The sequence below is a fragment of the Mustela nivalis genome, assembly GCF_964662115.1.
Source record: "Mustela nivalis genome assembly, chromosome: 4".
NCBI classification, from domain to species: domain Eukaryota; kingdom Metazoa; phylum Chordata; class Mammalia; order Carnivora; family Mustelidae; genus Mustela; species Mustela nivalis.
In genome coordinates, this window is record NC_139023.1 from 62,868,906 (window position 1) to 62,882,422 (window position 13,517).

A 13,517-nucleotide genomic window follows, 5' to 3' on the forward strand; every position below is an offset into this window, starting at 1 on the left:
GCTAACCTGCTGGGAGGCAGGCTGGGGCAGCGCGGTGGGTCTAGATCCAGTGAGCGCCAAGCTGGGGCATGGGCTGGTGGGCCAGCCCTTCCCGCAGACTGTTCATTTCATTGTTTCTCCAGTTCTAAAAGGTCAGAGTTCTCCCCACCATACCTAATAACGATCAAGAGTTGTGACTGGAGGAGAGGTCCAGTCTGCAAACTCCACGTTTCTTCACCCTCATGGCTTGTCCTGGCTCTGTGTCTAATCCCCGTTGTGCTGACTGAACATCCCATGAAATACGTGAGTGGTGTTTTGGGTCCATTGGTGGAAAACATACTAGTTCTTTTTAAAGACTTGAATCACACTCATCGTGTGAGAAACTCTTGCACTAAGGCTTGTGAGAAGTAAGGTAAGTTGAAATGGGGATCCCACCACCACCACTTATATCCCCCACTGTCTAATCTCTGAGACGGACACTCCCCCGGATGGAGGGCAAGTTGTCACCCAACAATTTAAATGGCTATTCATTTCTCTCTCTGCTTCCCCATTCTCATTTGCCAAACATATTAGCTTCTCTGTTTAAATGGTTTTCATTCCTATTAGATCTGAGTCTACAAATGAGGGGCCACTGACAAATCTTGGCCACTACTTGTTTTTGTACAGTCCATGGGCTAAGAATAGTTTTTTACATAGTTTTTTTACACTTTTCAATGATTGCCTTTGAAATGGCTACTTAATATAATACCCTAACTTTTACGTCTTAGCTCACAAAACCTAGACCATTTACCCTCCAGCCCTTTAAGACAATATTTGCTGACCCGCCGGAGCAGACTGGGGGCTTCCCAGCTGTGTCTTATCCATCGCCATATTCCTAGAACATAGCCCAGCATAGAAACACGCTAAAACCTCAAATACTCCCGTGGACAAAACTTCCGGGGGACAAAATTCCCATTCAATTCCAGCGTGTGCATGTGTGCCCTCATGTGGCGAACTGTTGAAACTGCAGCATCCTAGGGTCCGAGGGACCAGATTCGGCTTCCGGCGGAAGGCATGCTGAAGGATGAGCTCAAGGTCAATTTTTGTGCAGACTTCATCACCAGGGTTAGGTGTCTCTGTGTAGTCCCTGTGGAGCCCCTCTGCTTTCTGACTTACCCCCGCCCGTTTGGGCACTCCCAGGAGGGGAGGAGATGGGGCTCCCCACCTGTTCCTTGCTTTCTCCTCTGTAGCCCAAGGGGACTACTCGGAAGTGCTGTGGGCACGGGGAGCCTCTTACCTGATAAACTGAAGTTGGACTGGTGGAGGTTTCTGATGGGCGGTGGCTGGTGTTTGGAAGGCGAGGACTTGGCAGAAGGAGCAGGAGTCGCATATTTGGGTGTGGCTGGGACCTCGTACACAGGACCATCGTACATGCCCCTGGGAACACCTTGTAACCCTGAAACCTAAACAAAGGAAGGGGAGGGGGACAGATGGGCAAGAAGCACCTGAGCCTTCCCATTCAGGGAGCCAGACCCTTGCGGCCGGACAGTGACCAGAGGGCACCTCGGGGACATGCACACATGTGTGGGTACACATGTACACACACCGCCATATGCATGCACCCCTATATAACCCAATACACAAAGACATGCACACACACACAGAGCTCCATACAAAAGGACCCCAAACCCATTTTCAAGAGGAAAAACTTTCCCTGCATGCCCCATCTCCCTCAAGGACCACTGAATCATCTATGGTCTTGCAGAAGGTGAGCCCAAGACAAAGATTTGGGGGGAGCTAGTTTATTTGGGAGGTGATTCCAGAAAGGAGGAGGGGGAGAGGAAGGGAGAAAATCTAGCACATGATGGGGTGATCGGACTACCTCTGAGGGCAGCCGGCTCAGGGAAACCACGAAGTGAACATCTGCTCAGACCCTCTGGTAGGTGGGGCATGGACCACAGTCTCCATCCCCACAAGTCGAGCATTGGCCCGGGGAAGCCCTACATCCCTGGCTATAGGTCTGGCCACCTTTCTGTTCTCCTCTTCACAATACGTGCTTCCTGCATCTCTGGGCATCCTTCCATTCTAGCTGGTTCCAAACCTGCCTCCCCATGACCTTCAGAGACCTCCTCCAAGCTCAGCTCCGCCAGAGACAGGTTCAGGTCCTGTCCCTCACCTGGTGTGGCTCCTGTCCTCTGCCCCCAGGCACATAGGGAGGGAGTGCCCTGCACGGGAATTCAGGTCCCTGCGGATGAGGGCCTGGCATACAGACCAGGCACCTGCTCTTGTGGATGTGGCTTCTAACCACAGGCCTCAGAGTCACACCAATGTAAAGGAAATGAAGCTGGCCCCAGTGTGCTGGTGCCCCTCAGTGGGCATGCAGCCCCGAGTTTGCACAAGTCTCCTTATCTCTAGCATCCTGCTCCGGTCCCTCGGCCACCCCAGCTCTTCATGCCATTTCCCAGATCAGACTTGCTTATTCTCCATCCATCCTTTCCCTAACTGACACACAATGTCCGTGTGATTTGGAATCTTTGACCCGGGGTGATACACCCTACAGGACACAGAAAGACCCAAGCATTGTAATGTGGGCCTCAGAGTCTGGGGTATCATGTTTCCAGGCTTTTCCATCAAAATCAGTGGTGGTAGCGGGGGTCGTTTATGAAGCACAAGAAAAGCAGGACCACACACAAGAGGGTACACAGACATGTGCACACATGTCCATGCATACACATGTACACACAATCCATGCACATACATCCACGCACACACGTGAGCACCCACACCCACACATACACATGTGCACACCACACATCCATGCACACACTTGCACACCCGCATCCATGCATACACACCTGTACACAAATGTGCACACCATCATATGCATCTGTGCATACATATATGCATGCACACACTGTACACACATACACACACATGTGCACACCCCCACATCTATGCCCACATGCACATACATGTATCTGTGTGCACACATCCATGCACACACATGTAGGTATATACACCCCCACACAGAAGTACACATATACACGTATAGATACATCTATGCACACACACACATTTACACACATACACAAGCTGGCCCTTCCAGCAAATGTCAGCCATTTAGTGTGGGAAGCAGGTGGCCAGAGTGACAGGAGGGACCCAACTAAGGAAGATGATGGGGCCACCAGGGGGAGTTTGCATGAACTGAGAGCAAGCTCCGTGAACCATGCTGGAGAATGGATGGAGCCTGTGACATGCCCTTCAACGGGGCATCGTGTGTCCCTGCCGAGACTCTTCCAGGAAAGTGGGAAAGAGAGATGCAGAATGGAAGGGCAGGGGAGGCAAGAAGAGAGGGCAGGTCTGAAAGGTGAGAGAGGCCGTTCTGCCATCCCTTGAGGAGCCTGGGGGTGATTTTTCCCAGAAGGGCAAAGCCTAGAGGTTCCAGCATTCCTGCTGTGTGACACTGGCCAGCCCACTGCTTCAAGCACCAGAGTCTGACCCACAGGAGGGTCCTAACGCTCAAGGAGGGGCTGCCCAGGAAGCCGAGATGATGTGGGACATGTGCCCCAAAACAGCTCCATTCAGTGTTACTCCGGCTGCCCTTCCCATCTTACATGGGCACACCCCTTTACAGTCTGCAAAATCCTGGGACATCGACCATGCCCCAAGACGCCGGCAGGGCAGGGTGACAGCTCCTGTGGCCATGACTTGTTCACGCTGCACGCCCTAGACCCACTCACCTTGTTCCTGATCCTGACGCGCTGGTAGAGGTACTCGGGGAAAGGCTTCCGTGGGATAAAGCGGCCCACGCCCTTGTTGACGTTAATGTTGCCGTCCTCGAAGACGATCTTGCCCTGACTGATGACCACCAGCGGGGAGCCGTGGCACTCCATGCCCTCGAAGATGTTGTACTCCACAGCCTGCACGGCCAGAAGCACAGCAGAGCCCTTACCACCTGCCGCAGGGGTGGAACCCTCCGGATGTCCTCCCACGGGCACTTCCTGCACTCGCCCTCGGGAAACGTTCTCTGGAACCCTGTCTTCTTCCCTTCGGTGTGCCTTCCTCAGCAGAATCAGCCCTCGCTCACCCTTGGGCATTGAGGCTGAAGGTGGTTTTGTCTCCGGCACCATGAACTTGAACACGTCCCCTCTCCCCCCATTGTCTGGCAATGTGGCTGCTCTGACCACAATGGGCATTTTTCTGTCTTTTTAAAAAATACCTTCTTTAAGGTAGTTTCTATAATTAAGTTACTGGGTTAAGAGATATTGAGCTTTGGTAGGGTACATGTTGCCTACTGCCCAGTTATTTTCCAAAGGCATCAGACCAACCAACAACCGTGACAGGGCAGCGGGGGAGAGAGACACTTCCTTGATTTCGTGTCCGTAAACTCCCCTCCAGCACAGAATAAGGTCATTTTTATATTTTTGATTTCTTTCTTTCTTTTGTTTTGCTAATTTGAAAGACAAAATATGTTCTTAGAAATACCCATTCCTTTCATAACCCCTAAAGGGAATCTAAGTACCACTGGGCAACTGTTTTTTATTATTTAAAAAGTAGGTCATCTAGACAGTAAAATGAAAAATCAAAAAGCACAAGCGACATTTGATTTTAAAAAGTAGGTCTCTCTGCTATCTCAGACCGAGACACCTGCCTTCAAGAGAGTCTCCTGAGCCCCCGGATATTTTTGGAGCATGAACAATAGTCTCGGCATTGCAAGAGCTCCGTACTAATGGGTTTCACCCAAATTTTTCTCCTGACCTCAGAGATTGTTCCATATCGGCACAGGTTACTATTAAAACTGTTTTTAACACCTTTTAAACCGCCGTGCTGTATTCCCTAGAGGGAGAATTTATTTATCGGTTCCCAGAGATGGAAAACCAGATGGTTTCCCTGCTTTCGCTGAAGCCCGTACTGAACCACGCTTCTGCATGTCCACACTGGCATGTGTTGAGTCCCTTTCTAGATGTGGAGTTGGAGCCAAAGAGTAAGTGGATTTTTAACTTTGATAGATTTGTGCTCCCTCACGTGCCTCCTGCCGTCCAACCCCACCTGTGCCCCATTAACCAGCTGGGTCTCGGTCACTGTGTGGGTGAGAAACATACTCCTAAGATTTGCATTTAGTTAATTACTAGTGAGACTGGGTCTGTTTTGAAAGCTGTATACATTGTTTGTATATTTCTTCTTGCGTAACTGTGTTTCCACACAGTTTTATGGTTTTTTTTTTTTAGGTTTATTTATTTATTAGGTTCTGTTTATTTATTAGGTTCTTGGTATTTTCTTCCTAGTTTCTAAGGACACTTGTGATGTTAGGGAATTTATCCGTTGTTTTGTCCTGAGTCTCACCTGGCTGTCTGTCCTCTGCCTTGGGATCTCCTACAAGGTAATAATTATTATTATTTTTATGCCACACTGTGGGGTTTTTTGGTTTAATTTGTACATAGTCAATGCTCACACAGGCTAATCTTCCTCTTTACGCTTTCTAAGTTTTGTGTCTAGCTTAGAAAGATCTTCTCCCCTTCAAAACTATCATTTCTAAACACATGGTTTATTCTAATCCTTTGGTAGCTTTCATTTCAACCTTCAGTCCATTCTGTGGTAAAGAGCATGGCGGAGGTCTGGCCTTCTGGGTCTGCTGCTGGAACCCACTGGCTGATAACTGCCTCTGTCTGGCCAATCTCAACTTCCTCCTGCTTTGTAAACCCAATTCTCTCCTGTGATCGGGCTGCCACCTGGAAGTCCCCTCTGTCCTACAAACAGCAAACTGCCTCAATGACTGTAACTATACAACCTGCTTCGAGAACGGGGATGAGGGTGCCTGTGTGCTCAGTCGGTTCAGTGTCTGACTCTTGGTTTCAGCTGGAGGCATATCTCAGGGTTGTGAGATCAAGCCCCATGTAGGGGTCCGTGCCCCTACCCCTTTCTCTCTCTATCAAATAAATAAATAAAATCTTGGGGAAAAAAAAAGAAGAAGAAGAAGAACTGGGGTGAGCCGGGCTTGCCCCCTTATGTTCCAAAAATGTCTGACTAGTCTCACATTTAGCATTGAGGACCTCTGCTTTTCCAGCTAAACAACAATTCCATTGAGTTTTCTGATGGCATTGCTTCAAACTTACAGATGAAATTAGCAAGAATTACTGTTTGCTCTACTGAATCATTTTTGTGTAAAAGAACTTGTGTATATAAAAGTCTTTAGTTTTTATTGTTACTAGGAACAGGATTTTGATTTCCATTCTATTTTTCAAAATGCACTTGAATTACTTCATAGAAAAGATATCCATTCTTCCTACTGGTTTGTAATCGGCCAGTGGGTTCTCTTATCATTGCCCCTGGATTCTGGGAGCATGCTCGGGGGTTCAGGGAAACAACTGGGTCCACACACAGCTGCTGACACTGAGATACACTCTGGGTCAGCAGCTGCTTCCCAGGACCCAGGCAGATGGTCTGCCCTCAGCTGTAATGTTTGATAACCTAATGCTTCCTGAATCACCCTGAAGAGACCCACTATGTGCTGACTCATGTCCCGATGAAGTCCAAATACGGAGCATGAGTGACGCTCTGAAGTCAGTGAGGAAACAAGCCGCTGAGCCACCGGTCGAGACTGGCTGACCTCCTGGCTCACATGGCCCCACATGGCCCGCTATTCCTCATGCTGGAAGGACACGATGTGCGCTATCACGCCCCTCCTAATCGGAGAGCTCTTACGAGGTTCTGGCTTACCCCCTACAGATGCCACATTCGAGATCTGGCCACTACATGGGGTTTTAAAAGTTGTTTCCTTGCCTAAAAGTAATATGTGAATGATGTAATAATTCAAACAGGGCAAAGGATAACAATTAACATAAACAAAACTGGGGTGCCTTGGGTGGCTCGTTTGGAATAAGCATCTGCCTTTGGCTCAGGTCATGATCTCAGGGTCCTGGGATTGAACCCCACATCAAGGTTCCTGCTCAGTGGGGCATCTGCTTCTCCCTCTCCCTCTACCCATTCATGCTTTGTCTGTCTTTGTCTCTGTCTCTCTCTCTCAAATAAATAAGTGAAATCTTCAAAAAACAAAAAAACGAACAAAATTGTCATCTCCCATCTGGGAGCCGCAGGTCCCTCGTCTCTACCCTAGAAAGCAGTTACTGGTCCTTGGTTCTTTTGTGTCCTATAAAAGATAGCAGGACACTGACAAATGGGGAATACGTTTATGTCCATGAAGAGATAATTGTGCTCTATCCGGGCAAGGGAGCGTTCTTCAGCCATAAGAAGGAATGAAGTACTGGGGCCTGGGCAGCTTTGTTCGTTCAGCATCTGCCTTCGGCTCAGGTCATGATCTCAGGGTCCTAGGATTGAGCCCCACATAGGGCTCCCTGCTCAATGGAGAGTCTGCTCCTCGCTGTCCTTCTGCCTGCCCCTCTCCCTCTCGTCCATGCTCTCTCTCCTCTCCCCCAAATAAATAAATAAAATCTTTAAAAAAAGAAAATGAAGTAGAAGCACACACACAGTGTGGACAAGCCTCAACACCATGAAGCCAAACGAAAGAAGCCAGACATGAAAGGCCACACACTATGGGATTCCTTTTTTGTGACTGGTCCAAAATTGGCAAATCCAGAGAGAAAGAAATCAAATCCCTGGTCAAAGGGGACCGGGAGAGGGGAGAACGGGGAGTGACTGCTAATGAGTCTGGGAGGATGTACAACCTTCTGAATACACAACTACACAAATACACAAACCACCACAGTGTCCACCTGGGTGTGGGCTCAGGGGCAGTGAGAGGTGGGGTGGCCCACGGCCTGCCACCTGCCGTACCATCTCAAAAGTTCTCTTGATGGGACCCTTCCTGACCCTAGGAAACATGTGTCTTTCCTGTAGGACCAGACCCCACTTGACACACACACGTCACGGCATTCACAGCGATTCAAGTGGGATCGTGTGCATGCGAGGTGGTAAGTGTGGAGAATGGGGTACAACTTTCTCTAGGGAGGTGATCTCAGTCTCATTTCCTCCTGATCCTGTCACCGGGGATGGGAAGTGGGGGGTGAAGGATGCCAGTGTGTCACTAGGGAGCACTGATTACCATAAACACGACAGCCAGCTGATAAGTGGGACAAGACTTCTACAGCCCCATGCCAACTCCCTGGGACCTGAGGGCCAAGCCCATGAACTGCTACGAAGGGTTCTTGTCACTTTCTTATGAGACTTCCTTGTCCTCATGCATGTGGTCTCACCTCTCCTAGTAGGTAGCCCCTAGGAGGCTGGGAAGCTGTGCCTGTGTGACAATGAGGACCTCACAGGATGATGGGCTGTGCACACACTCTTCCCGCTGGCCTGTGTCCTGTAACAGACATAGTGGGCCGGGGTACAGGATGTGGTCTTCTATGTTTCTGACATTAGGACATTAATGTGGACATTAATTTGGACCCAAGATTACAGCTGCCTTTGCAGAGCAGGCTTTTGAAGCAAGCAAGGAGGGAGGAGAAGATGACTCACGTCTCTTTGCATCCTAGGTTTGCTGGCAGAGTGAGAAAGTCAAGGGCACATAGGATACAAAGCACAGAAATAACCCATGGCCATAGGCTTGGTGCCTGGAGCTCAGAGAGCATGCACCCCTGCAATGTGCTCACACACAGAGGGCTCTAGGCCCAACCCTTTCCTTTGTCGAGTGTTAGCAGTGACCCCAACGTGAACAAGGAGATCTCTGAGATAGGAGATCAAACCCTTTCTAGCTTGATAACTAGGTTGGAGAAAGAATCTTGGACCTAATACTTCTCTGAGCTTGAGAATGCAGTGTCCAGGGCAGAGCCCACCAAGAGAGAGAGACAGAGAGAGGGAGAGAGAGAAAGCATCAGTAACACATCAGTAACTTAGCCGAGGCTGCTCAAAGCCAGTCTCTCCAACTGGCAGAGAAACGTGAAGGACTGAGTCATGCCAGACATCAGATCACATCCTGGTTGGAAACTCCGTAAATCATTTTCAACCAGAGGCTTCTAAAGTGGTTGCCAAGCGAGAATTGCTCACCCAGATCAGGAGCATCTTGGGTAAGCCAGGACTTACCGACTTGTGACTTTTGGCTGTTATGGTCTTCACCTTGTCAGGGTCCCAGATGACCACATCAGCATCCGAGCCCACGGCAATCCGCCCTTTCCTGGGGTACAGGTTAAAGATCTTGGCTGCGTTGGTGCTGGTGATAGCAACAAACTGGTTCTCATCCATTTTGCCAGTAGCCTAAAGGCAAGATCTGCTGATGAGAAGAGCCGCCCCCATAACAGGGCTGGGGAAAGGGCAGGCAGGAAAAAATCTAGGCCTGCTGACAGGAGTCCTTGAGAGGAGTCTGAAATTTTTTCCTCCCCTGCTGAAAACAGGCCATCTGAAAGGGCACCAGGGCCTAGCCCCATTGGAGAGGAAATGTAACCGACCACGCAGAAGCATGCTGACCTTTGCTCGATGGACACTGTGCTATCTTGTCAGGCCCATTGGGCCCAGGTTTAATAGAAAATGAAAACCTTTGGTTCAAGTCAGGGACCAGAGTGTGATGTGGAGTGTCCTAATACAATAAGCACCCTCTATACCCAATGTCAACCCAGGGCACAGGTTTTACAAAGTCACCTTTACAGGCACACAAAACTAAGGAAAACATTTTGCATCCTTAAAGAATACAGGACAACTGTCAGGCCTGCAACTGCAGAGGAACCCACAGGACCTGTGCTGCTCTTTTAAGAGTCACACCCTTCCTCACGTGCCCTCCGTATGCATTCTCTCTTGCCTCAAAGCAAGGAAGGGAAGAGCATTAAGAATCGGTGGTGCAGGGACGCCTCGGTGGCTCAGTCGGTTGAGAGTCCAACTCTTGGTTTCAGCTCACGTCATGATCTCATGGGTCGTGGGATCAGGCGCCACATCAGGCTCCACTCTCAGACGGGAGTCTGCTTGAAGATTCTCTCCCTTTGCCCCTTCCCCCACTTAACTCTGGCACTCTCACAAATAAATAAATCTTAAAAAAAAAAAAAGGGAACCAGCAGTGCACTATGTGCTAGCTTTTGATGGGCCACTTAGGGTGCTTCTAGAATGTTCCTGGGGATAGAGAAACAGGGAGCGCCTTACCACTGCCTTATCCCAGACAACAGTCATCCGCTCCTCTATCCCATTGACGCCCTCAGGGATCAGAGTGAAGTTGTCCTTGCCCACCGCCTTCTGGGCAGTACTGTAGGGACAGTGGCCACTGCCTGTGACCTGCAGGTCTCCACTGCAAGGATGAAAACAAGGTAGGGGTCAGACCTGAGTTCAGGTTGAACTTCAGGCACCCAGTACTGGCTATGAAATGAAAACCCCAAGAAATTCTGGGGAGAGGATTTGGGGCATATCATGGGCATTGGTGAGTGACATCAGAAGGCCCCTTGCTGGGAAGGCTCTGTCAGTGTGGGCTCTGGGCTCTCTCAGTGATGCTCCCTAGGTGGGCCTCCTCTTCTTCGCTCTGAAGAGCAGAAACCCACCCAAAAAAGGTGGCAAGTCAGGTTCACTAGGGGGTGAAGCCAGATAGGGCTTCGCCTTGGGGCCTGTTGTGGGGACTTCTCTTCCATGTTGAAAGGAAAGGATCCTGGAGGTCTCTAGGCAGAGGATTGGCTTGGTCTGACTTGGGGTCTAAAATCTGGGTGCTGGTTGGGAATAGACTATGTCATGGGCATGGAAGGGGCAGCACAGAAATAGGCCTGTCAGAGGCGAACCAGGATGGCCGCAGCCAAGGGGGCAAGAAGTGGTCAGATCCCGGGGCCTTTGGCTTGTGTCCTGCCCTCTTCAGAGATGGGCAAGACTGTGACAGCAGCAGCTTTGTGGGGGAGATGGCAGTCTCCCCTCCAAGATGGACTTGGAGCTGCCCCACAGACATGGGGCTGCAGGCAACAAGTAAGCCCGTGGATATGCAAGTGAAGGGATTCTGCATCGCGCGGGAGAAAGAGGTTTCCAGGGTAGGCACACACCCTCACACCCCCTTGGCGCTCCTTCTGACCAGAAGCCAGGACTTCTCCCCTAGCCAGCAAACTCCTACTCATCCTCTAGCTCCAGGCCCAATATTGCCTCCCCCATGAAGCCTTCTGCAAGTCTCCTGGCTCTGAGCATGTGGTTCTGCTTCCAGAACAGCCTGCACACCACACCACTTAGCATTCTCTTAGACCTAAGTGCTACTTCCTCACACTGCCCAACAGCAGGGAAGGGACCAATGCAGCTGTGCTCCTACTGTGTGCACATACCCAGGGGGTGCTTTGCAAGAAACAGTAGCCACATGCTGAGCCCTCAATTCCAGGGCTCCACACCAGATACAATGTTCTCCCCCACTCTGCCGATAGGTAAACCAAAGCAGAAAGCCATGGCAGGTTATGTGACAAACCCAGGGTGAATCCTGGACTCTCATGCCTAATCTTGGGGGCTTCCCAATATACCACCATGCATCCGGGACCGCCCCCCCACCACCCCTTTGGCTCTCACCAGGCCAGCAGGGAGGTCAAGTAGTCAGGCGTGGTGGGGTCTGGGCTCAGGGGAGGGGAGGTCACGAATGCCGCTGCCTTGGCCCAGTTCTTACTCCAGTAGTGGGTGCCATCCGTCCCCAGGCTGGCAGCAATGGGCTCGCCAAACACCAAGGGGCCTGTGGGGACAAACACAACACACAATCAAGGACAGGTGGTCTCTTGGGGTGAGGGGGGTTGGGTAGCATAGAAGTAGAGGGTCAGAGACAGGAGAACAATGGTCTGAGGGGCAAGTTGTCATCTGTCCTTCTTCCCTGCATCACCATACAGTCTGCTGACTCCGGGCCACCAGGCAGTTAGCATTGGCTGACCTCCCCAGCAACCTCCCGGACTGGGAATGCATTTCGTATTTGGATGGGATCATTATGCCCTTCGGCAGACTTGTCATTCCAGGCCCAGGGACGGAACCGGCTGTCTCAGTGTGGATTCTGCCAGAAGCCGGTCTTCCAGCAAAGGGGTCGAGTTCAAGTGTTTTACTTGGGAGGTGATTTCAGGCAGCACCGGCTGGGGATGGAGGAGGTGACACAAGGCTGAGAGAGAAGCCGAGAACAGGTGTATAATCACCGAGTCACGGCCAAGGGCACCTGCAGCTCAGGGCCACCAGGGCCTCTGGGAGACCACTGATGGCACCTCAGGACCATCCCACCCCCATGGTGAGGGAGCTGGGCTGCGTAGCCACCCACCCACCCCTTAAGGGCTAATTCCAGAACATCCGCTTTCCAGGAATTCCAGCCTCCTTCCAGGGAGCAGGTCTGCTCACAGAGACTGATGTTACCTGGATACAGGCATCTGCCCAAGGCCACCGTGGTGGCCCGGCGCAGCGACCAGGCTGCCCGAGAGTCAGTCCCACAGCGATGGGAATGTTCTCTCTCCCTGCCACTCAAGACGGCGGCCACTAGCCTCCTGTGGCTCTTGAGCGTGTGAAATGGGGCTAGCACAGCCCATAGAAGGCATTTACAATTGTACTTAGTTTTATATAATTTAAATGGAAACAGCCACATGGGACTGGCAGCCACCATATCCCTCCACATGGCCAGGACCTGCGTGCTTACTACTGCTTCCAAACTGCTGTCACTGCTCTGCCTCAGTTTCCTTATCCTTAAAATGGGGCCAGTTCTAAGCAAGCTGTGTCTACTAGAGTGCTCTCTTTCAATGCCTCTGCCAGCTTTCCCTGAAAAATACTAAGACAAGGTATTGTGGGTTCACAGTGGCTCTGGCCCCACATGGTAACTGCCAGCCCCATGCGGCTGTCCGGCCCCTGATGCTGGTCGGAATTGAGGCATGCTGGAACATGACACACTAGATTTCAAAGAGAGCACACAACAACACAAAATAACTCTAATATTTTTCATGTAATTGCATGTTGAAGTAAGAGTTTGGATGCATGAGGTTAAAAACATATTATTGAAGGTATTTTTAAAAATAGAGTTAGTAATGCTTCCCATTTAGGGCTCCCATGAGAAACAGGGAGGCTCAGGCATACAGCAGTTGCTCAGTGACGGCTGCTGGCTTGTTGGTTTCCACCCCGCCTTCTGCACTGACCCGCAGCTCCCTGGTCAGTCTCATGTAACGCAGAGAGGGACCAGCCACAAAGGTGACTGTCCTTGGCAAATGTCCACCAGGCACAGCCTTCGTATAATGTGTGCTACCCCTCCTCTGTCTGTTGGTCTGTCTGTCATTCTCTCTCTCTCTCCCTGAGTTTGGGATGGAAGCTGCTTTGGGAGCCTTCTTCATTCTTGGTCTGGTGACTGATGGGAGACTGTGGACATCCCTGTTAAGGAGGCTGGGGGCCTGCCCTCGGGCCCCTGCTGTGAGTCTCCTGCAATCAGAATGTGCCCACTGAGCCCTCCTCCAACGGTCCTCAGCATGGCAGGCAGCCTGGTACTAGGGTCCTACTTGGGAGGTGAGGGCACCCGGGCAGGAAGTGAATAGCCAACTTGAAGCAAAGAATGGCATCCAACACCCACGGAGTCCTGGGATCCTGCCAAGGACTTCTCATCTATGAGCCTGAAGACTTCACATCTTAGAGACAAAGCAGCAGACGTTCGGTGTGGTTCAGTGGGG

The 13,517-nt window shown here is 50.8% G+C and overlaps 1 protein-coding gene across 2 annotated transcripts in view; it reads right to left on the reverse strand.

Annotated features, from left to right (window-relative positions):
• CRMP1 (collapsin response mediator protein 1) overlaps nucleotides 1-13,517 on the reverse strand; it is a 71,564-nt gene that overhangs the window by 2,941 nt on the left and 55,106 nt on the right. For both annotated transcript variants that reach the window (XM_082728448.1, XM_082728449.1), the window contains exons 9-13: nucleotides 11,416-11,572; nucleotides 10,039-10,180; nucleotides 8,995-9,165; nucleotides 3,699-3,878; nucleotides 1,256-1,421 (exon numbers count right to left, since the gene is read on the reverse strand). In XM_082728448.1, the coding sequence (XP_082584574.1) occupies nucleotides 1,256-1,421; nucleotides 3,699-3,878; nucleotides 8,995-9,165; nucleotides 10,039-10,180; nucleotides 11,416-11,572 (816 nt within the window). The remainder of the gene's footprint in view (nucleotides 1-1,255; nucleotides 1,422-3,698; nucleotides 3,879-8,994; nucleotides 9,166-10,038; nucleotides 10,181-11,415; nucleotides 11,573-13,517) is intronic.